Source organism: Lemur catta, chromosome 2, assembly GCF_020740605.2.
Source record: "Lemur catta isolate mLemCat1 chromosome 2, mLemCat1.pri, whole genome shotgun sequence".
Lineage (NCBI taxonomy): Eukaryota > Metazoa > Chordata > Mammalia > Primates > Lemuridae > Lemur > Lemur catta.
In genome coordinates, this window is record NC_059129.1 from 19,641,008 (window position 1) to 19,663,744 (window position 22,737).

At 56.1% G+C, this 22,737-nt stretch overlaps 2 protein-coding genes across 5 annotated transcripts in view; one reads left to right on the forward strand and one right to left on the reverse strand.

Moving 5' to 3' along the window:
• INTS1 (integrator complex subunit 1) overlaps positions 1 to 15,923 on the reverse strand; it is a 32,351-nt gene extending 16,428 nt beyond the window's left edge. The window contains exons 1-20 of one of the 4 annotated variants that reach the window (XM_045542959.1): positions 15,880 to 15,923; positions 15,550 to 15,648; positions 14,592 to 14,882; positions 11,897 to 12,093; positions 11,574 to 11,711; positions 11,103 to 11,262; positions 10,862 to 10,967; positions 10,565 to 10,757; positions 10,316 to 10,461; positions 10,102 to 10,243; positions 8,892 to 9,068; positions 8,151 to 8,259; positions 7,440 to 7,560; positions 6,902 to 6,979; positions 6,053 to 6,210; positions 5,339 to 5,435; positions 2,218 to 2,309; positions 1,970 to 2,030; positions 499 to 696; positions 102 to 231 (exon numbers count right to left, since the gene is read on the reverse strand). In XM_045542959.1, coding sequence (XP_045398915.1) covers positions 102 to 231; positions 499 to 696; positions 1,970 to 2,030; positions 2,218 to 2,309; positions 5,339 to 5,435; positions 6,053 to 6,210; positions 6,902 to 6,979; positions 7,440 to 7,560; positions 8,151 to 8,259; positions 8,892 to 9,068; positions 10,102 to 10,243; positions 10,316 to 10,461; positions 10,565 to 10,757; positions 10,862 to 10,967; positions 11,103 to 11,262; positions 11,574 to 11,711; positions 11,897 to 12,093; positions 14,592 to 14,882; positions 15,550 to 15,607 — 2,652 coding nt within the window. In that variant the 5' untranslated portion in view covers positions 15,608 to 15,648; positions 15,880 to 15,923. Of the gene's footprint in view, positions 1 to 101; positions 232 to 498; positions 697 to 1,969; positions 2,031 to 2,217; positions 2,310 to 5,338; positions 5,436 to 6,052; positions 6,211 to 6,901; positions 6,980 to 7,439; positions 7,561 to 8,150; positions 8,260 to 8,891; positions 9,069 to 9,902; positions 9,962 to 10,101; positions 10,244 to 10,315; positions 10,462 to 10,564; positions 10,758 to 10,861; positions 10,968 to 11,102; positions 11,263 to 11,573; positions 11,712 to 11,896; positions 12,094 to 14,591; positions 14,883 to 15,549; positions 15,797 to 15,879 lie in introns of those variants that run through there. The other 3 variants (XM_045542958.1, XM_045542956.1, XM_045542960.1) reach the window with 3 other exon arrangements.
• On the forward strand, positions 15,882 to 18,284 carry LOC123631998. Its single transcript, XM_045542132.1, has 3 exons — positions 15,882 to 15,980; positions 16,084 to 16,724; positions 17,808 to 18,284. The coding sequence occupies exons 1-3, from the start codon at positions 15,882 to 15,884 to the stop codon at positions 18,064 to 18,066; spliced, it is 999 nt and encodes a 332-aa protein (XP_045398088.1). The 3' UTR covers positions 18,067 to 18,284.
• The last annotated feature ends 4,453 nt before the right edge of the window (positions 18,285 to 22,737 follow it).

Here is a 22,737-nt window from a genome sequence, read left to right on the forward strand (position 1 = left end):
GATGCTGCTTAGTGCCAGAGCCCACTGAAGCCTTTGGAACATTCCAGGCCGACCCCCGGGGACCTCCATCTCTCCCCCAGGATCCCCGAGGCAGAACGCACCTGCCTCTGGATGATGTTGAGGAGAAAGTCGGGGCTGCGGCTCCGACACAGCAGGTGCCCAAGGCGGAGGGACTGGTTGAGGCCTTTCACCTGATCCAGGACATGAGGCGGGGGCCTCCGGGGGGGCCCTCTGGGGGTCACAGAGGACATGAGTGTGTCAGAGAGCCACACGCCACTCACCCCCCAGCCGAAGCAGCACTCCCTGTGACTGAGGACACGTCCTGACCTCAGCTGTGCCCAGGGCCTGGCTCCCCAGAGGACTAAGCCAGTGACGTGGGGACCAGGAGGGGGAGGCATCTTAGGGGCAGCCTCACATGCTCCTCTGGGCTCTGTTCCACCCACACCAACCCCCTGCCCGCCGCGACTCGGGCTGTGTGCGGGCACAGCCGGTGCGTACTGGGGGTCCAGGCTGGTGAGCTGGGACAGCAAGAGGCTGCTGCTCTCGGTGATGGTCTGCTTGGTGGACGCAGCTGCCAGGTGCCCCTCGAAGGCCAGGATCTCCTGCTTCTCCCGCTGGGAGATCTGCAGTTCCCGATTAATCATCTCCGTGCGGGTCTCCTCGTCCGTCAGGGTGCACGGGGGGTAGGAGTAATTGCTGGGCCAGACAGGGAGGACTTGTTATCTGCCCCCGTCAAAGGCCCGCTCCTATCAGACCGCACTCAAAGTCAAACAGGGTCGAAACTCATAACAACACTGCTGCCTGGCCCACAGTGTGAGCTGTCAGGAGCGTCGGGGGTGCCCTGGTGGGGCAGTCCCCAAAGCTTGTCAAAGCTGAGACCTCGCAGAGAAGCCGCCTCAGCATTCTCCAAAGAACGCAGCCCAACTCTTCCCTCCCCCACACGGAACGACACCCCATCAGGACCAGCCCAGCCGGCGTCAGAGCCCCAGAGCCTCTTTCCAGGACGCCATCTCTTCCACGCCACGAGTGCTGGGAGCCCTGTTTATTGCAATGGACCCAGACAGGCCTCCACCTACCCTGTGGGTCCTCCACAGGCAGGGACTCGCTGCACTCAAAGGCATAGGCGACTTTCTGGAACACACTAACAGTCTATCTCCTTTCATATATTCCAGAATCTGCCTCCCTATGGTGTCCCTCATCTGGGTTCTGTCCCTAAGGCCCCACAAAGTCAGCGTGCTCCTTCAGCCACATGACAGCCCTTGGGAGATGTGAAGGAAGCAGCTGTGTGTCCTGGCCTTAGGCCACATACAGGCCCAGTCACAATGCCACACCGAGGCACAGGCCGGGTCCCCACACGCCACAGCTTCAGGCTCTGCTCTGTCCTGGCCGCCACCCTCTGTGAGGTGCCCTCACTGGCTAGACCAGACACCTGGCCCAGAGCACATCACGCCCTTGCCCTGTCTGGGCAGCAACACACTCGGGTGCAGCTCATGGCAAGCAGCAATCACAACAGCCCCCAACCTCGACCACTCAGGCTGTGCCCAGTCCAGCACCCACCTGCATGGAACTGACTGGTGCAGCTCACCTGCTGCCGGCCCCAAGAAGGGGTCCTGGTAAAGCCCACCTGGACACTTGTTCTGCCCCTTGAGGTTCTGTGTCACCCAGCTTCCAATTCTTTCCCCACATCCTCCCAGCGTCACAACATCCACCAGCCTGCCCTGTTCTGCTCCAGTGGCAAGAGTGCTGCCGGGCAGGTGGTGGGCCTGCAAGGCTCCTCACAGGCTTCCATGGCACCTCAATCCATACCCCCCAGCCCCCAATAAGGGAAAAAGACACCAAAATGCGACAGACTCAGATCCAGAACCCCCAGTCCACAGGTAAACAGAAACCAGGGATGAGCGTAAAAGAGACCTGGCCCTGCCTCCCCGCACCCCGCCCCTGGTCCTACCGAGAAGACACACAGACTCACTTGGTCATCACCATTTCCATGAGCATCTTCAGGGTTGGGTACTCCTCCCAGGCGGCCAGGCCTAGGGGACAAGGCAAGAGCAGAGGGGCTGGCCAGGCTCCCCAACAGGCACCAGGCACAACCCCATCCTCACCCACGTCCTCATCAGTCCCCAACTGGGCTGGATCCCAAGTCCTGATGAACAAGCTGCCCCAGTGGGAAAGCATCAACACGTGCCACACGCCTGTGAGCTGGCCAGAAGGGCTCACCGATGTTCTCGGGGTTGAAGGCAGCGACAACCAGCAGAAGCGGCCAGGCCTTCCAGTACAGGGTGGAGATGGCGAGGTTCGGGGGCTGATACCTGAGAGGCAAGGAACCAGAAGGCACCTGCTTAATGACCGCACTGTCCACACTGGTGCCTCGAAGCCCCCCGGCCCTGGCACCGTCCTGCAGCAGCACCTGCCCAGGCACACGTGCGGTGCTGCACGGCTCAGAGTCCAGGTCCAAGCTCCAGCTCTCTCCCTGCGCAGTTACTTACCCTTCTAAGCCTCAGTTTCCCATCTATAAACCATGAACATTGGTAAAGTAATAAATGTTCAATCAATGTCAGTCATCCTTATTCTTTATATCAGAGAATGAGAAACAACTTCAGTATCCATCAATGTGTAACTGAAGTAGCATTTAAAAAGTCACATATAATGTAATCATCATTAAAGTACAGTCCTCTTGGGTGGTGAAAGATTACAGCCTCTAGAAAGAATGGAGTAAGGTGAGACCACGACTTGCAGCAGTGTGTCTGCCACCAAGTGGAAGAGAATCCGCTGGAAGGCAGAGCTCGCACCAGCAACCCACAAAAGAAACACAGAAAACCCGCCAGCAGCGGCATCATGGAGAACATGATGCTCAGGTATAACAATTTCAGACTTCTACAATGAAAACTACACAACACTGCCGAAAGAAACTACAGCTCCAGACAAATGGAAATACAACCCATATGCACAAGTTGAGATCTGGTTCATAAACACGACAGCAATGCAATCCCTACAAAATCCCAGTTGGCTTTTTTGCAGAAAGCGATGAGCTGACTGTAAAATCCACGTTAGTGCAAGAACTCAGAATAGCCAAGATAATCTTAAAAACGAACAAAGTTGGAAGACTCGCACTTCTCAATTTCAAAACTTAACACAAAGTTATAGCAATGAAGACAGTACAGGCGTAAGAACAGATGCACAGACCAATGGAACAGAACTGAGAGTCCAGGAACGAAACCTCACATTTAGGCTTGATTACTGACAAGGTGCCAAGACCATTCAATGGAGAAGGAACGGTATTTTCAACAATGGTGCTGGGACAACTGGATATCAACACGTAAAACATGAAGTTGGGCCCCATGAACACGGTGTACAAAATGCATAGTAGACCTAAATATTAAGAGCTAAAACTATAAAATTCTTAGGCAAAAACAGGACTAAACCTTCATGAGTGTGGCTAAGCGATACAGAGGCCACAGCAGCAATGAAAAGATACACTGGGCTTCATCAGACCACGGAAGAGAGTCAACGGAAGAATCAGGAGCTCACAAACACACCCATGTGTGTGATTTCTGATGAGGTGCCAACATCATTTAATGAGAGAAAGAGCAGGCTTTCAACAAATAATGCCAGGATAACTGGACATCCCCACGTAAAAGAATGAAGTTGGACCTCTGCCTCACACTATAAGTAAAACTAACTCAAAATGGACCAAAGACCTACATGCAAGAGTTGAGACCATAAAACCCTTGGAAGAAAATACAGGATTAAATCTTTGTGAGTCTGGACCAGGCAATGGTTTCTCAGGTATGACACAAAAGCACAGAAAACCCCCCAAAAAGATAAACTGGGCTTCATCAAAATTTAGAACTTTTGTGTCAAAAGACACTATTAAGAAAGTGAAAAGACAACCTATAAAATGGGAGAAAATATTCACAAAGCATTGGCTGGGCTCAGTGGCTCACACCTGTAATCCCAGCACTCTGGGAGGCCGAGGCAGGAGGATTGGTTGAGCTCAGGAGTTCAAGACCAGCCTGAGCAAGAGTGAGACCCCTTCTCTACTAAGAATAGAAAAATTAGCTGGGTGTGGTGGTGCCTGTAATCCCAGCTACTCAGGAGGCTGAGGCAGGAGGATCCCTTGAGCCCAGAAGCTCAAGGCTGCAGTGAGCTATGATGATGCCACTGTACTCCAGCCTGCATGATACAGTGAGACCCTGTCTGTAAAAAAAATTAAAAATTAAAAAAAAAAAAAACCTCTGCAAAGAACCTGAATACACATTTCTCCAAAGGAGATACGTAAATGGCCAATAAATACACAAATAGATGTTTAATATCATCAGTGATTAGAAAATTGTAAACCAAAACCAAAAGGCGATAATCCACCTGGATGGCTACATCAAAATGAGCGGTAGGTGTTGGTGACAACACAGAGAAACTAGAATATAAGATGAAGCAGCTGCTGGCGGTTCCTCAGTTAAACATAGCCCAGCAAGTCCGCTCCTGGTCACCCATCCACTCAAGAGAACTGAAATCACACGGCCACAGAGACTTGTACACATACGTGCACAGCAGCACTGTTCAAAACAGCCAAACAGTGGACACACTGCAACGTGCACCAGCTGGTGAGTGGAAGAAGCAAGCTACGCGACGTGGTCTAGCTACACAGTGGAATGTTACTCAGCCACAGAAAGGAATGAAGTGCCAATACCTACTACAACATGACACCCTGAGAACACTGTGCCCAGAGAAGGAAGCCAGCCACAAAGACCACATATTGTATGGTGCATTTACATAGAATGTCCACAGAAACGAGAGCAGATTAGGGGTTGCTGAGGGCAGCGGGGATGGAGTAGTGGGGAGATGGTGAGTGACAACTAATGGGTGGGTACGGGTTCCTTTTAGGGGAGAAAAAGTTCTAAAATGATAGTGAAGATAGTACATCCTGTGAATGTACTAAAAAACACTGAATTGTACGCTTTGGATAGGTGAAATATATATGAGTTATATCCCAATAAAGCTGTTAAAAAATAGAGCATAAACTTATTGCTGCGTAAAAAATAAAGCATGCAGGCAAATAAATACAGGGAAAAAACAAATGAGTTGGAGACAAAAAGAGAAGATAACAGGGAAGTGGATCACTTACACCAGGCAACAGTGGGGAAACTGAGGCTGTGTGTCATTCAACACCCACGTTAGCCTCACAGGCCTCTGAGAATAGCCCACAGAGAGCTCACCCCTGGGGGAGCCAAGGGGCGGGGCAGGCCCCAGAGGGGGAGCAGGTGGCTGCAGCCCGGCCACAGGGGTGCTGTGGGGACTGCAGGGTGCCTGACCCACCAGGCTGAGGTCACGCAGGTCTTACCCGGGCGGGAGCTGGATGTTCTCAGGATGGTGGTAGGTGCACAGGTTCAACACTGCGTCGATCAGCTGGATTCTTTCCACCTTCAGGACCTCCACATCTAGAACCAAGAGCCACACATGCCCCAGAATTCACATGCACTCCTGGACAGCCAAGGCACAGAGTCTGGCCTTGGGGCGTCAGAGAGCGAGAAGACAGGGCTCTGCTGGAGCAGCACAAGGACGGGCTGGGGCAGTGGCGGGAGGCAGGATGGCACACAGGGAGCAGAGGTGAGGATGCAGGGCATGACCAGGGCAGGGACTAGTAAGCCCTTGGCTCTCCCAGCAGGCTTCAGAGCTGAGTAGCAGTGCTAGATTTAAGATCGCCTTAAAGGAGAGGAGAGGAAAGAAGGGAGACAAAGGCTTGTGCTGTGGTTCGATCACGCTGGGAAGGAGTGCAAATTCCAGGGCAAAACCCAGAATGGTGCAAGGACTACACAGATACCAAAGACACAAGCACACTTCTGAGTACCCTACCCCCCAGGAACAGCCCATTTAGGGCTGAGTAGAAGGGCACGAGGCTCAGCTGAAACGTGGTTTCCTCGAGAGGAGGCAGACACTGCTGAGGACCCAGCACCCAGACGGCTTCTGCAGTCATGAGGGAGCAGAGGCCAGCATGGGACTGTCACCCAGAGGGGTCCAGGACAAAGCCCACAGCAGAGCCCCAAGGGACCCTCACCATCCGCCTGCACGGCTGCGGCTCGCTTCACCAGGTGGTCAGCAAGTTCCATGGCATCTGCAGGGCCGAGCGGCAGCTCCCGGGACAGCCCGATGACCAGGATACGCATCAGGGTGTCCTCCAGGATGGGCACCTCTGAGCAGAGGCGCAGGAAGAAGCTGTGGGCAGTGGAGGGTGGACTGACTTGGTAGGGGCCACCTCCAAGCCTGCAAGACCCCTGCATGGGGCTGAGGATGAGGGCCAGACTCCCTGTGGCAAGCCACCACGGCTGGCAGAGGAGGGGCCGTCTGCCCACCCATGGGTCATGGAGTGGGAAACTACCCGGCCTTTCTCGTGGCCTCAGTAGCTACGTGCGTGGTCACCTGTTCCTACTGCCAACAGGGAGAGGCTCTGCTGTCCCACAGAACAGCGAGCCAGTTCTCGCACTTGAGAAGCTCAGAGCCGGGCAGGTACAGACCCCCCAGCACGTAACAGAAGCACCCGAGGCAGATGGGCTGGAGATGGAGCCCAGGAGGGCTGAGGGCAGTGTGGTTCCAGAACACTCAGGTGAGGAAGAGAATGTGCAGCTGCCTGGAGGAGGGGCAGGCGGTATGTTGAGGTGTGTGAGGGGGAGGTGGGTATAGACGTCCTGGAAGTGTCAGAGTCACGTGGACACAGTGGTGGCTGCATCCCTGGGAGTGAAGGTGACTTCAGAGACACCAACGTGAGAGAAGAGCAGCACCCACGGCCACAAGGAGGGATGGCATTATGGCTGCTAAGAACACACAGCTGGCCCCGGACCCTGACGGGATCTTCCTACGGCAGATGGCTCTGAGCACACAGGAGCCCTGGCCCGACAGGCTCACTCACTTGCGGTCACTCTCGGGCGGCCAATTGTCCCACTTGTAGTACGTCTCTGGCTGCTCCGTGAACAGCACCTTGTGGAGGCTGTGGGGCAGAGAAGACCCACCAGTCAGGACATTGGTGCTCAGAAACCCGCTCCACCCCATCAGTTCCAGGAAAGGGATCCTTGTCTCCAACGGGTCCAACTCAGGCAAAAGCTGTCAATGGGAACGTGCTGGGAGGCAGGGGCTGCTGACTGCTCAGCACGGCACCCCATCACTGCACCCACCAGAGAACCCACCATGACCACCCGTGAGGTCAGGCTGGCAACCACCAGATCTGCTCACAAAACCACTGCAGGACAATCTTGGCTCCAGCCAGACAGGCCCCACCCACCCCCGGGGCAGAGGCCCACGTGAGGGCCCAGCACACACAGGATGCCCGTGTCCGCTGCCACTGCCTGCGCCAGACACAACAGGTTCCTGTGTGGAGCCCTTGCGTGTCCCGAGCCAGTGGGCAGAAGCCAGGGCACAGGCCAGGGTGGGGCCGCCACGGCTGTCCCTACCAGTGCACGTAGTCCTTGGGGGCGAGCTTGCTGATGGAAGGGACGACGGTGTGAAGCCACCAGACAGCATCCCGCTGGATGGCAGCAATCTGGTTCTGGAACGAGCGCAGCACCTCCAGATCTGAAATGGACAAGCGGGTTTATTGGCTTGTCCGTGCAGCGGACCAGCCACCGCCATTGGAGGCCAGCACTAGGATGGGGGCTGCAGGTTATAAGGCAGCGACTCAGAGCATCCCAGCTTCCGGACCACCTACAGGTCACACAGGTGGAAGCTGCCTCGGCTGGAATAACACTCGGGCAACCCTGGCGAGGGCCCAGGAAAGCATGGGTAACTGGATCCTCGAGTTTAGACGATTCACACCAACCCAATTCTTACAGGGCCTCTGCCGCCAAACCTTCCAGGAGGATTAATAATGAAACAAACCTGGCTAACTTAAAGACCACCCGTCTCTCCCTCCTGCCCTTGGCTGAAATGCCCCCACGATGGACACCAGAATTCGAGTGTGCAAATGATGCACACATAGAACAGGCCCTCAGCTGGAGCTGGAGTCCAGACGGGCAGGAACACAACAGCTGCCAGGAGTCCCCTTAGTCCCCTCAAGTGGCCGCACTGTGGGGCCACCCACTCCCGGGCTGCTTAGGAAACAGCCATAGAAGTGCTGCCTGCCACCAGCCTGGACCCCGCATGACCCGAGACCCTCACGTCCTTACTCCGCTTCTCTCCCTTGTCCCAGGCAATGCCGGCCTCCTTCACCTGAGCCGTGATGCCCAGCATCATGGACACGGCCAGCACGTCCGTTATGTGAACCACAAACCGCTCCTACAAGCACAGGACAGCGGGGTTTGAGTTCTGGAAGGGCCTGCACCTAAGAGCTCCACTCTATGCGCACAGGCACAGGCAGGGATCCAGAGACCCCAGGGACCACCGTGGCAGGAGAGGACTCCAGCAGGAGGACTTGCGGCCAAAGAGCGGTGGGCAGCAAGGCCCTAGTCAGGTCACTGGAGGGAGGCTGGGCCAAGAGAGCTGGACAGAGACCCTGTCCCAAAGAGTGGACCGCCCTGCAGGCTGGCTGCCCACTTGCTGCACACCAGAGGCCCCCACAGTGTGCCACTCATACATTCTCTCACCTGGCCTGGGCAGGCCCTGCCATGCCCTGCCTCCCTGCTCACACCATCCCCACCCCAGCCAGCTACACTTCTGTCCACGCCCAGCCCGGGGGTCCCGACACCCCTGCGCTTTGTCAGCCCTCCCACAAATGGAACCCGTGCTTCCCTCTGGGACGCACAACAGCAAGTGGCCCTAACTCCTCCCTACCCCCACCCCCAAGCAGAGCACCATACATGGCAGAGGGCACGGGCAGACCCACAACTGGGGGGAGTGAGAGAACAGCACTCCAGCCCACAAGCCCACAAGGCCACGACACCCACAGCACACAGAGGAAACCGAGGCACCTTGAACTCCATGTCCAGATACTGGGGCTCCTTGCGCTCCTGCATGAGCCCGAGGCAGAAGGCCTGAAAGTTGATCTCGTGCTTGGTCTGCTTGATGATTTCACGGAGCAGGGCCCGAGAGGCCCGGAGGTAATCATCCTTGTTGGTGAGCAGGTCCTGGAACACCATGGCCAGGAACTGGGGCAGAGAGAGGCCACGAGGAGGGCTGCGGGTGGTGCCCTCCCCACCAGCACCCTCCTGTCCCAGCCCTGCTCCAGAACGCGCCCACCTGCCTTCCCGCACACAGCCAGGCAGGTCGGCACGCAAAGGTGGCACAGAATCTCACAGAGGGACTTGTCCTGAGGTGACAGTTGCCTTTGCCCTGGCTGAGAGCTCCCCAAGAGAAGGGACTGCATCTCATTTAACAACCCGGGCAACTAGTGCAGGGGAGCTAGTCCGCGCTGGATGAGACACCTCGGGGTGCTGAGTGCCAGGCAGCACAGCCACAGATGAACGTGCGATTGATCTCAGTCCCACCCTGAACCGCACACTGAACAGCAGAAACCAAAGATCTCAACCCGAGAGCTTCAATGATCCAGCACTTTTCTTAAAATGCTGCTGCAAAGAGGACTGACCTGGTCGTCAGAATTGGCACTAAGCCCACCTTGATGTCTTACACACAACTGAGCCCACAAGAAGCCTAACATGTTCACGATGTGAGAGGTTTTGCCTTCAAAGGAGACTCCTGAATCCAACCCAGCAGGTCGGCAGCCCCACCAGCCAGGACCCAAAAAGGCCAGTGCCTGGAGGGTACTGGGGAAACTCCTGCTCAGGAAGGTGGGACTGGCTCTCTGCTGGGAAACTCTGGTGGCTTTTTGAGGCTTGTGACTGCTCCCTCCCAGACATTGAGTTTCAGTTTGCAAGAAAGACCAGTTCCCACTCTGAAAGTCAAACTCCAGGGAGTTTCAGAAGCCCTCACCCCCTGCAGACCCCGGGGGGCAGAGCACTCTCCCAGCAGGACCACCAACCCACCTGGCTCCACCTAGACGCCCGAAGTGACAGGCGATGCCACGTGCCCCCCAGCCAGAGCCCCTTGCCTGGTGTGGAGAGGAGCAGAGTCAGACTTGAGGCCCCAGGACTGGGGACTGCCCCGTCCCACACACCAAGCTGTGCCACGCTCCCAGGGAGCATCTGCCTCGCAGCAGAGCCGCCAGCACCCAGGGGGCCCCACCTTAGGCGCCAGCTCTGAGCTGTGCTGCAGCACCGTGTACAGGATCTGCATGTTGTTTGGGTTCCGGGCATTGGAAAGTTCGTTGAAAATCACAAACTTGATGGTGGTGCCCAGGTTGTCCTTGTGAGCGTTCAGCAGCTCCCTGGACCAGAGAGCCGAGTTAGTAGGCAGGGGGACCCACCCTGCCACCCACCCGCTCCTGTCTGCAGCGTACCTGACACACAGCATGTAGTGGTTGAGGAGAACTTTGGGCTTGAGGCGAATTTTGATCAGGTGGGAGATGACGTCCATGTCCTCAGAACCGTGCGTGTTGCAGTTCATGCAGACAGACATCAGCAGGTCCTGCGCTGGCCTGGTCAGCTGCAGGGAGGCCAGAGAACCCATCTACCTTGGGGCCCGCAGGACCCAGCAGGTGGCGGCACCTGTGGGGCCTGCTGTGGAGGGTGCCTTCCACCATGCTCACCTTGGGGTTCTGCAGCCACATCTCCAGCTTCTGCACTGTCATCAGCCGCACCTCCTTGTAGCCACAGGTGGAGGTGAGAAGCCGCAAGAGGTTCCTGGAGACGTTGTCGATGGGCTGACGGCGGTTGAGCTGGTCTCGGAGCATGTCAAGAACATACTCTTCCATGCTCTCTGCCAGGTCATCGTACCTAGGCCAGAGGGGGGAAGGAAGGAAGGGAGGACGGCTGTCCTCGAGGCGCCCCATCCTGCCTGCCTCCCCGCCACACCCCAAGGGGCTGGGGCTGCACGGCACACCTACCTGGGCATGAGCTGGCCCTCCTGCTCGGGGCTCAGCTTCTCCTCGGCAATCAGCAGCTCCGACTGGCTGTCTTCCTCCTCTGTGAGCGAGGGGTGTGGGCTGCTCCCTGCACAGACCACAAGAGGGCCCCAAGGAGTATTCTCCCTGCCCCTCCTGCCAGCACCCACCCCTCAACCTGAGTCCCACCCCTTGGGCTGGATGCCCTGATCCCTGGCCCAGCCCAGCCCCTGCTGTCTCTTACCAGCGCCGAGGTCCCCCCCGCTGCGTCCCACCTCCCCCTGCAGCAGCATGCTCTTGGGGGGCATCTTGGTGTTAAACGCCGTCTGGATGTTGTCCACAAAGGTCCTGCAGTGCAGGCTGTCCACCCAGACCCGCTCCCCCAGCGAGTCTTCGATGTACACCTGCACCGAGAGGTACAGCTCAGGCCAGTGGTTGGCTGTGCTGTCCTGCCTGTCCCTGACTGCTTGAGTGTGTCCCCAAATGCCCACTTGCTGCCCAGTTGGGCAGGCGCCCAGGAGGCCATCACAAACTTCTCAGTGCAGCAAGGGCAATGATGTGACACCCTGAGACCATCAGATACCCCCTCTGGAGAGAACACATTCAGTTTGCCTCTTTCCTGCTGGGGTCTCTGGTGGCCACCCTCCCCCATGGAGCTCTGCTCTCTCCACCTTGGGGGCTGCGACTTTGGGAGCCCTAGGGAGAGGTGCCTCACCTTGACAAAGATCTCTGGCCAGTTTTCGTCCTCCTCGTATGCTGCCATGAGGAGGTTACAGGCCAATACGGACACCAGGCTGTTCCCCTTGGCCTTGAAGTTGATGGAGGCGTCCCGCCGCAGGAGGCTACACAGAGCCTGCAAGAGAGAGCATGCATCACCTGAGGGCCTCGCCTGCACACAGACCTGCACACAGACCTGCATGCAAAGGTAAAGCCAGCGGTTCCAGGGGGGACAAGCTGGGAGGGAGAATGTGAGGAGAGATGGCAGCCAAGCACCTGGCATGCCCACCCCCCCACAGAGGAATGGACGCCCACTCCCACCTCGATGACGCCCTCTGTGGCGAAGATGTTGGGCTTGATCTTGGCCAGGTACATCAAGCTCAGGTACAAGGTGCTGTCTGGCTTGGCCCGGGTGACCTTCAGCTGCTTCACAGCCCCGCAGAGCACCCCCTCGATCCTGTCGTCATTCCCCTCCAGCTCAGCGGCCTCTATCTCGTCCAACAACACTGTGGGCAGGACTGGGTGAAGCAGAGGGTCCAGTTAGAGCCAAGGCCAAGAGCAGAGGTCACATCCAGGCCATGGGGACACCAGACCAACCAACCAGAAGAAATCCAGCAGGCGAGCCTCAGAGTCAGGCCCTACAGCAGACCAGCTTCCCACGTGAGGGACAGTGGCAGCACCTGGGGGGCGCAGGGCAGAGATGCCCCCTCGAGATGACAGGCCGCACACCACGGCTTTGGGGTGCTGGCCTAGCGGTCAGTCCAGCCCTCTCTTCCTTGCATCCCACACGGCTACCCTGGAGTTGCCTGTTCACAAGACACAAATTTTTCTACAAACTGACCAATTTGTAGCCTCACTTTTCTCTTAATTGTGGCTCCACCTCTGGTTGTCTTTAAGGCTGTTCATTGTGCCTTCTCTCTCTCTCTGGATCTGCCCTGCCAGAGACCTCTCTGCCTTAGCAGCGCTCTCTCTTCTCCACGCCCTACCTCCCCTCCTGCCGCGTCCAGCACCCCCTCCTTTCCACCCTGTGTGCTTCTGCACCCCTTTCGCTGGGTGCTCGGCTCAGCAACCTTCCTTCACAACAAGCACCTGCTTCTCCCCATGTCCCTCTTGGAAGCTTTGGGTCCATCACAGCTTTTTTAATGTGGTGTTTGCCACCATTCAGTTCCAGCTATTTTCCAGCTGTCGCTGTGATTTCTTCTTTTACCCAAGAGATTTTTAAAGTTGTGTTTTTAAATACACAAACATACGGAGGGAGGTGCTTTGACTGATTTCTAAATTAACTGCACCAAGGACAGGACTCAGAGTATCTACTGGCACTCTAGACACAGCAGGCAGGACAGGTGGGCTGCCGTCACAGAGGGATTCCAAATACAGACACCACAAACAGCTGCACACACCTCTCTCTGTTTTACTAAAAATATCTAGTATCATAAAGCACTTTATCATTCAGAATATGCTTTTCATAACTGTACCTCAGTTAATCTTCAAAACCGCATTTTATGGAAGGTGGCACTAAAGAAAATAACAAAGTGCAGCTAGTGAATGAGAGAAGCCCGGCTGAGTCTTGCCCTCAGGCCCTGCAATCGCTTTCAATCTTGACCAGCACTAGCCACCCAGGTGAGGGCCCCTAGCCACCCAGGTGAGGGGTCTGGGGCAGCTGCTGCTGGACTCACATCCCAAAGCACTGCCCCAGCTGTGTCATCCTGCTCCGTCTGCCCCCAGGCTCCTGCTGCCATCTGAACCCAGCACAGACACTGTCCGCAATGTCCAGCCTCGGGTCTCACCACTGGGTGCTGCCCACCCAGACCTAGCCTTCGTTCCCTGGTACCATTCCACTTCCTGCTCTGCTCAGCAACGTCCTTTCCTGCCTGTCAAAGTCATATCCGTGCTTCCAGGCCCAATCTCAGTGTGACTCCCTGACAATCCCCCTCCCTTCCAGGGCAGTCAGGGAGCCCCCCCAGTTCTAAAGTCTTCACTGGACTCGCTCCCAAGCTTGCATTACATTAAGCTGGTCCCTCCCTGAGTCTTTCCCTGAAAGTCTCTGAGCTCCCAGAGGGCAAAGCCACAGGCCACGAAGCTTCTGGGCTTTGCATATGACAAGACTCAGCAACAAGCAGCAGCCTCACTTTAACAGATAAATCAGTACCAAAGTCATCAGGATGCTTGTTCTTTTTGACTCCTACAAAGAAATTACCCTAAAGAAATGCTCCGACAGATACAAAAAATATACAAAGAAGGTTTGCCCTATGTGCTCAATAGCTAGACCGATTTGACAGTAAACAGGTCTACTCTACAAGCTATCAATGAGCCGTTAAAAATGATCATTGGATGGCTGGTCCGAAGGTAGTGAGTTATCTCACTTGATTGTTCACAGTTACAAATTGAACTCCTTGTTCTACTACCTTCCCCACTCCTCACTACTGCACTTGACTAGTCTAAAAAAAAAAAAAAAAAAAAAAAAGATTATTGGCAAAATGCTGTACAAAAGCAAGACCGATTTTAGACAGATGTAAAATTAAAAGGATTTCCATGAGTAATGGGATCATAGATGAAGGTTAGATATCCCTTTGATGACTTTGCTGCCTCTCAACTGAGAAAAGGAGGGAATAAACTCTTTAATGCTAAAAAGTAGGAAAAAAGGATAAACACACTGCAAATCACCTCTCAGGTTCAGAAATACACTAGAATACACAACTTTGAGAATAAGGATGCCTCCACATCCGTATTATCCTTATCGCCACCAGGGCTCAGAAAAGCACCTGTCGCAAAGGCGGTGCTCAACAGACACATCAGGTGCACAAGGGAGTGAACCAGTTCTCACAGGATGGCCACCGGCAGTCGAGAACTCAAAAGTGCAAGTGGAGTACAGGCACCCACATGAGAACAAGTTTACAGACACCCTTTATCCCACAGGACCTATGCCATCCAGATGGCATGAGGCCTGGAGGTGGCCTTTACTGAACTGACGCGGTGCGGGAGACATTCTCTCGGGAAGTCCACCACCTGACTTTACCTTCAATTGGCACCACAGATGGCTCCTTAATTGAGGGAGAAATGGCTCGTTTTTCTGCCACTGCAGCCTCAGCCAGGCGCCCCAGGGCACTCAGAGGGGGTGTGGAGGAGAGTTTGGGGCGTTTGGTGAGGCCGGTCAGAGCTGAGGAACCAGACAAAGCAGCCGCAGCATCCCGCTTGCGCTCCGAAGGCAGGCCGGAAGGAGCTGGCTTCAGCAGCGTGGACGCCGTTTTCGACTCATTGGCCTGACCCTTTGAGCCCAGGGCAATGAAGTCTCCTGGCGGAGGGTGCCCTGCAGAGAAGGGAGAGAAAAAAACTAGTACATATGCAACACCCAAGGTGGAAAAAAACTGACTCCACTGTCCCGTTATTTCAGAGGGGATTAAACAAGGGTCGGAGGAGGTAGGAAACAGGCCCAAGGTTACTCAGCAAGTCAACAACAGAGCGGGATGGTGAGGATATTGACATGAGTAACGGCCGACAGTTCGACAGTGCTTGCTATGAAGCAGGCCACCAACTGACACGTGCTAGTTTGCTTAGTCCTCAACAAGTTTCTGAGGTGGGTACTATTATTCTCACTTTACAGAGACATCATGTGGGTTACGTGCACAAGCAGGTGGGTGGCAAAGCCAGGATTTGAGCGAAGACAGTCTGGCTCCAGAGTCTGTGCTTTTAACCACTATATTATGCTGCCTCCTGCCTCCTGGCACAAGAGGTCCTTCCACTACTGTCTGCTGCCTCTGACTCTCAGTCTGAAACCAGATAACTAGTGTCCCCAGGAAATCGCAGCTGTCCCAACTCTCCCAGGGACTCCTAGAACCGCTTAGGACAGAGGCTGTTTCTCCAGACCCAATTCCTGGAAACAACCTTTGCTTCTGAACGCCTAAACCGCAAGGCAGGCTCCGGCTGCCGAGAAGCCCCGAGAACCCCCAGCGCACGAGCGGGGAGAAGCGACGCACCTGAAGGCTTGGCCGCGGCGCTGGGCCTCCGGACGGTGGTGGGCTTGGCCCGGTTCATCCTGCCCCTGCCCCTCGCGTGTCCAGCTGCTGATGTGTCACCTGAAGACGTGGTCAGCACGAAGTCATCCATTCACTCATTCGCTCCCCTACTGCAGGCGCCTGGGGCTCGGGACGCGCGAGCCTGCCCGGCGGGCGCCTCTGCGGGGGCTGCACGGCCCGACTCCGACCCGCCGGGAGGGGCTCGGCCAGGGCGCAGCAGGCGGCACGGGCGGCGGGGCGCAGAACCCGGGGAGCCCCGGAACTAGGCGCCCAGCGCCGCGGTCCACTCACCTATGGCCCGTCACGGCGGGCTGTCCGCCGCAGCCACAGTCACCCGGAACCGGAAGCAGATCTCAAAACTCTCAGAGGCCCGACTTCCGAAATCACTGGAAGCAAAACAGCGCGGCCGGCGTCCGGAAGGCGAGGGGCCCGCAGCGCCTACAGCGCCCCCTGGCGGCGGGGAGCGGCGGGCGCTCGGCCGGGCAGCCAGGTTAGGGCTCCGAGCTGCGCTCCCGGGGGCGGGGGCCGGTCCTGCCCAGGGCCCGGGACTCGACGCCGCTCTCTGCTGGCGAGGGGCGCGTGGCCGCGGCGGGAAGGCGGGAGGCGGGGCCGGACGAGGGCGCAGATGCCCATACAGCCGGCGGGGCCGCAGACTGTCCACGGGGACCCGGCGAGGCTCCGACCACGGCTGTCACCGGAGCGGTCAGGTTCCGAGAAAGACCCCAGATTGCGGCAGGCGCGCCCCACGTTTGCGCCCAGGGCAGAGCAAGGATCGCGACTGCAGGCTTTTTAAAAAGTAAATGCTATAAGAAGGGACTCAGGGCCCTGTCGTCGGTGTCTGGATCGGGGGCACGTCCTTCTGGACGCCGGGCGCAGTTTGAGTGGGGAGTCCCCGCCCGAGTTCGTGGTTCCCGGGGCGCGGCCCTCCGACAGCTGTCGTCCAACTGCGCTGTCCCCCGCAAGCAGGCTCGGCCACCTCCCCGCTCTGCGACAGCACCCCTTCGTGTCCGCGCTCCGAGCAAAGGACCTCAGGGATCCCAGGGGCTCCCGCTGGAAGTTGGGCTGAGGTTGAACAGGAAAGGCCCCAGCGGCTGCAGGAACCAGCTGTGGGGACGGGAGGGCTCCCCTGCCCCCAGGTCCGTCTGCAGGCCTCGGGGCGGAGGAGGGGCACCCGGCATACAGGAGCCTCACTCAGAGCCCGCTGCCCTCCCTGGTGGCATGTGGGGACACTGCCCGGGTGTGGGTCGGGGAGCCTCCAGAGAGGCAGCAGTGGGGCAGCCTTGTCCCGTCTTGGGGGGGGAGGGGGGCAGTGTAAGGATCTAAGTCAGGAACCCCCTGTGAAATGCCCGGTGCCTCGGGCGCTCTGCACACATGTCTGGTTGTTGCCAAAGCTCAGCACTGTGGGCCCCCAGGAAGCAGGATAGGAGGTCCTGGGAGACTGTGGCCCAATCCCTGCTCTCAACTGGGGGCGGGGGACAGTGCTCACTGAGGGAGGGAGCTGGAGGAAGGAAGGCCTGGCTCTCTGTTTTGCTTCCTCAGAGCTCAAGTGCTTGGACCCCTCTGACCTTGGGCGCAAAGCTGAGTCCAGGTCCACCCAGAGCCCCAGCCATCTGCCTCTGGGCCCCTCTAGGCTGTTGTTGGAGCCCAGGAGCCAAGAGCAGGAGGGACTGCAGCCCAACCACAGAGAAGAGAGACCAAGATAGCCAATGCCTTTAGACCCTGCCCTGCCTGCCAGCAGCTGGCAACTCATCTGCCCTTGGGGGCTGTGGGTGGGGGTGGGAGGTGTTAGGGCAGATGGCCTTGGCACCTTCCAGACACCGAGACTTGGTCAGTGAGCTCAGGTCATGCCTATCTGCAGCCCAGGATGCACAAGGATCCTTGTCCCCCATCCACCCTGTGGCCCCCACCTACTAGGGCACTCGTGACCCCAGGGCTGGGCTGACAAGTGAAAGACCCCCACATTCCACTGGTGCATGAGCTCTTGGGGGACAGAGAGGAGCCGCTTCCAGGTCCTCAGGGCCAGGCATAGAGAAAGTGCTCAGAAGATCTGTGTTCGCTGAGCACCTAGAAGTGGATGGCCACAGCCAAGAAGACAGGCAACAGCAGGGGCTGGCAACAGTGTGGTGCCGGGGGGACGTGCAACTGCTGGGAAAACAGCCAACAGCAACTCACACGTTGAAACATAGAGGCACCACAAAACCCTCCCATTCCACTCCTAGGTACTACCCCGAAGAATTGGAAACAGGTGTTCAAGCGAACACCTGTACACAAATATTCACAGCAGTATGTTTAAGGCAGCCAAAGGGTGGAAAGAAACGTCACCAGCTGATGGATAAAATGTGTCACATGTGTATCCTTACAACGGAATGTTACTCAGCCACGAAGAGGAAGGAAGTGCTGATGCATGCTACAACACCAATGAGTCTTGAAAACATTATGCAAAATACAAAAAGTCACGAAAGGCCACATATTGTATGATTGCCTTTTATTTGAAATGTCCGGGAGAGGCAAATCCATAGAGGCAGAAAGTAGGTTAGTGGTTGCAGGGGCTGAGTGGTTGCAGTGGGGAGGGACTGCTAAAGAGTTCATGGGCTTTCATTTTGGGTGATGAAAATGTTCTAGAATGCAATAGTGGTGATGGATGCATAAGTCTGAATATACTAAAAGCCACTGAATTGTACATTTAAAAGAGTGGACTTCAGAGTAGGTGAGTTCTATCTCAATAAAACTGTTATTGAAGAAAAAGATGTGTAGTTTTAAATCACAGCTGCAAAATTCTTCGGCGCTCCTGGCCTTGACAGGTGGGGCCTCTGCCACCTCCCTTTGCATCTGGTCCCCATGGCTGCATACACAGAAAACATAACGCTGGCAGTTTTGGGGCTCAGGACTTAAGAAACTGGCAGCTTCCACTTCCTGTCTCTCGGGATGTTCCCGCGTGGAGCCCAGCACCGTGCTGTGAGGCGGCCCAGGACATCTGTGGAGAGGAACCGAGGGTGGCCCACAGCCCCCTGAGCTCCCAGAGACAGCCTGTGCCCACCGCGCTGCACCGGCCCTGACACGCCCTGACTCGGGCCACATGGCAGAGACAAGCTCTCTCCACAGAGCCCTGCCCAGATTGCAGACTCACGAGCAAAATAACAATTGTTATTTTAAGTCACTAAGGTTTTATTTAAAACATTTTTAAAGTTTGACATAACTTCAAACTTCATAGAAAATTTGCAAGAATAGTACAAATTCCTGGACCCAGCGTTGCCAAACGTCACCGTTCTACTGCCTTTGCCTTCTCTTTTTCTCTCTCCATTCATGTTTTTCTTCCTGAGCCATTTAAGATTAAGTTACAGAAGATTCTCTTTATCCCTGCACGCTCAAGTGTGCATTTCCTAAAAACAAAAAATTCTCTTACATGATAACAGTACAATTGTCAACATCAAGACTCTAACTTTGAAACAATACTGTTTGCTAAGCTAAGGCCTTATGGAGACTTTGTCCATTGTTCCAAAAATATCTCATCCAGCAGGACACACTCACGATCCTGTGTTGCATTTCCCTGTCGTACCTCTCTGGGACCCTCTGGCCTCACACAATTCCTAAGTCTTCCTTTGTAGTTTGGGGACCCTGACAGTTTGGAAGTGTTTTGTGGGCCTGCCTTCTGTTTGGGTTTTTTCCTCACAGTTATGTTCGGGTTGTGCACTTCCAGCAGGAAGACCACAGTGGTGTTATGTTCTCAGCGCATGACATCAGGAGGTACACAATACATAATAGCAATTTAATTTTAATTCATCCCGTTACTGGCAGAGTTAATTGGATCATTTGGTTAAGGTGATGCCTGCCAGATTTCTCCTTTCTAAGGTTACCAATTCTCAGTAATTAACACGTGTATAAGAAACGAGTGTAGTATACGTTGAGACCAGGTAAATACCCTGTTACCCCACAAGCTCTAACTTACTAGTTTTTGCACATGAGATTCGTGCGGAGTGGTAGAAGGGCCTTCCTTCCTTCCCTCCTTCCTTCCGAATCTGTCCGCTGGCTCTCTCGTGTCGGGACTCATTCATTTTCTCATCTGTCGTTTATTTTGATGATCAAATTGTCCTAGATCTGGTTGGTGGGAGTGCATTCAAGCTGGCTTCTGTCTTCTTTTGTCGTGTCCCTACTATCCTTTCAATGTTTTCTCACTTTTTTCCCCTTTTCTTGTTTTTTTTTTTAAGCCACTAAATATTGAGGTTATTTGTTATACAGTAAAGAATACCTGGTACAGGTGGCAGGGTAAGGGGATGGGTGAGCAGGTGGAGAGCGGGAGGACAGGTGGACGGGGTGGAAAGGGCATGGCTGGGTGCTACTCGCCCCCAGAGGGGAAGATGGGTGGGCTGGGTGAGCGCATGGGAGTGGGGGTGGGGGGATGGAGGAGGGGTGGGTGGCCTGGGGACGGGTTTGTGTGGGCACATAAAGAGATGCCCTCTCTGCACCAAACCCCACCCTGCCCCGCCAGACACTACCCCAGTAGTGCTGGAGAAGACCTCGTCCCAAGCCTTCCTGCGGGGTGGATGAAGCTGGGCTGCCGCTGCTTCAGACAGAAGGTTCTGGAAAGACAGTAGGAAGGGAGCCCTCACAACCAGGCCCAGCAGAAACTCTGCCCCAGGCCTGCCTGCCTCCGCAGGTGTCCATGGGGACATCTGGCAGGAGCCCGCAGAATGTGAACTGTGCTGACCTCTGACCCAGTCATTCCACTCTTAGGATTCAGTCCCAAACGTGCAGAAATGCAGGCACCACCTCGAGCCCTGTCAATCTGTTCCCTGCAGAAGGGAAACTGGCTCAGTGTCGTCCGGCAGTGGCAACAGGAGGGTGAAGCCACTGGTGGTCCAAACCACACAATTCTCAGAAGCTGCTGAAGAGGGACCCTCCCCCCGCCCTGACCCTCCTGCGATGACAACACCACAGGTGGGTGCCAGGAAAACAGTCACCGACCAGCGAGGATAAAAGGACCACATGTGTCCCAAAGTAGGAAAGGTCTGGAGAGAAAGACCAAAATGGCCACCCCCAGGGACAGGGCAGGTGGGGATGGCAAGCCGCTTACTCTGTGTGTTGCTTTAATTTTGCAATTATGTCCCAGAAAAAACCTCAAACGTTTCCATTTAAAAATGAAGAGTCCACATGCCCAGGGGATGCCCAGTTTCCTCACTTCCCAGAATGCCCCCTGCGGAGGTCACTGGCACCTCCCCAGTTCTGCCCAGCCCAGCACCCAGCTCCACTGCCCCCCAGCGGCTCCCTTGCCCGGGACAGAGCATGCGTTCCAGCCCTTAGGTCTCTGCCTGGCTGTTCCCCCTCCTTGTAATGCTCTTCCCATTCTCTCCTTCCCACTTGACAACCTCCTTGTTCTACTTCAAAACTCAGCCTCCCGGCTCTGCCCTTTCTGACACCCAGGGCAGGCAGTGGCTGCTGCAAAGGGACGGCCAACCCTGCTGTGATGAACTGACAGGACAGGCAGGTCTTGCAGGTGCTGTGGCCCAGCAATTTGCACATGCGGGCTACAGGGACTCCTGGGCAGGGCCTCCCTGGGACAGTGCCTGGCCCTTGACGTGGAGACCAAGGACTGTGTCTGCCCGAAACATTCTGGGCACTGCCAGCTGGTGAAGCCTGCGATGCTGGGGTCAGTGGTCACAGAGGTTGGAGGTCATGGGGTCAGGTGGACAGAGCCTCACTGTTCCCCCACCTGTCTGTGTGGGGATGGGGTGGGGGCAGCAGGGGAGGAGCCAAGTGTGTGCTGGGGACTAAGCCCAAACCACAGCACCCACCAGTGCCTCTGCAGCTGCAGATGTCATGGGGGATCTCAGGGGAGCCCCACCCCCAGAACACTGGGGGGCCCTGGGAAGCTGTATCCCACAGGCTCCTGTGGATGCTGGTGCCGTGTCTCCAGGCCTCCCTTAAGGCCTGTCTTAGCTCCAGGCTGCCATAGCAACCCCACAGACGGGGTGACTTGTGCAACAGAAGTTCATCCCCTAGTCCTGGAGTCCGGGAGTCCAAGGCCAGGCGTGGGCAGGACTGTCTTCTCCCAAGGCCTCTCTCCCCGGTTTGTAGACGGTGTCTTCTCCCAGTGTCTTCCTGCGACGGTCCTCTGTGTGCCTGTGCCCTAGTATCCTCTCCTTATAAGGACAGCAGTCACATGGGACTAGGGCCACCCTCGTGACCTCATTCTAACTTGATTGCCTCTTTAAAGGCCCTGCCTCCAAATATAGCCACATTCCAAGGTCCTGGGGTTAGGGCTTCAGCACATGCATTTGGGAGGACAGAGTTCACCTGCTGCAGTCACACAGTGTCAGAGCTGGGGTTCCAAAGGGAGCCCAGTCCCACTTACCTGTGTGGAGGGAGGGGGTTGGGGCTCTGGGCTATGATGTCTCACTCTGGAAGGTCCAAATCCTGGCACGTGGTGGGGGCTTCATCACGGGATGAGGAAGGTTGCCCTCGGGGAGGCCCTGCTAGCCATGAGGTGGGCGGTGGGGTGGCTTCGGTGGTGTCCCCCCCACAGACCACACCGCGCCCGTCTGCTGGGCAGAGGACAATTGATTTGGGTGTCCTGGGACCTGCCTCGCAGCCAGCCCACCTTCCAGGGCCAGCACCAGAACCAGGACCCAGCCGGGACCGTTCCAGCTTGGGCAGGGAACTGTGCTGCTCCAGGCGAGGAGGAAACTCCAGATCCTTCTGTAGAGTCCACAGCCACTGCTGGGCGCCCTGAGAGCAGTCACCGCCCTGCCCACCCCAGCAGGCAGCCGGTGCCTGGGCAGCGAAAGGAGGGAGATTTGATTATTTCTGCATTTAGGATCTCCTTTTTTTTGAAAAGATAAAACACAGATGAGAGAGAAAACTGAAAACTGAAGGTACAAAGGATGGTCCAGTCCAAGGTCCGACCCCCTGGCCCCGCCCAGCACCTTCCCACATCCTCGAGCAATTCCCTGTGAATGTTTTCTTGCTTTGTCACCCAACAGGTAGCGTAGTATTATTTTCTGTGCCTGGTTTTTCTCACTTAACCATGTCTCGGAGATGTATCCACAGCGGGGCATTAGATTCGATCCTGCCCCTGCCACCGGGGCAGTCCTAAGCACCATCTGCCCGTAGCCCCGTCACTCCCTTCCAGGTAGAGCAGGGGTCCCCTGTCCC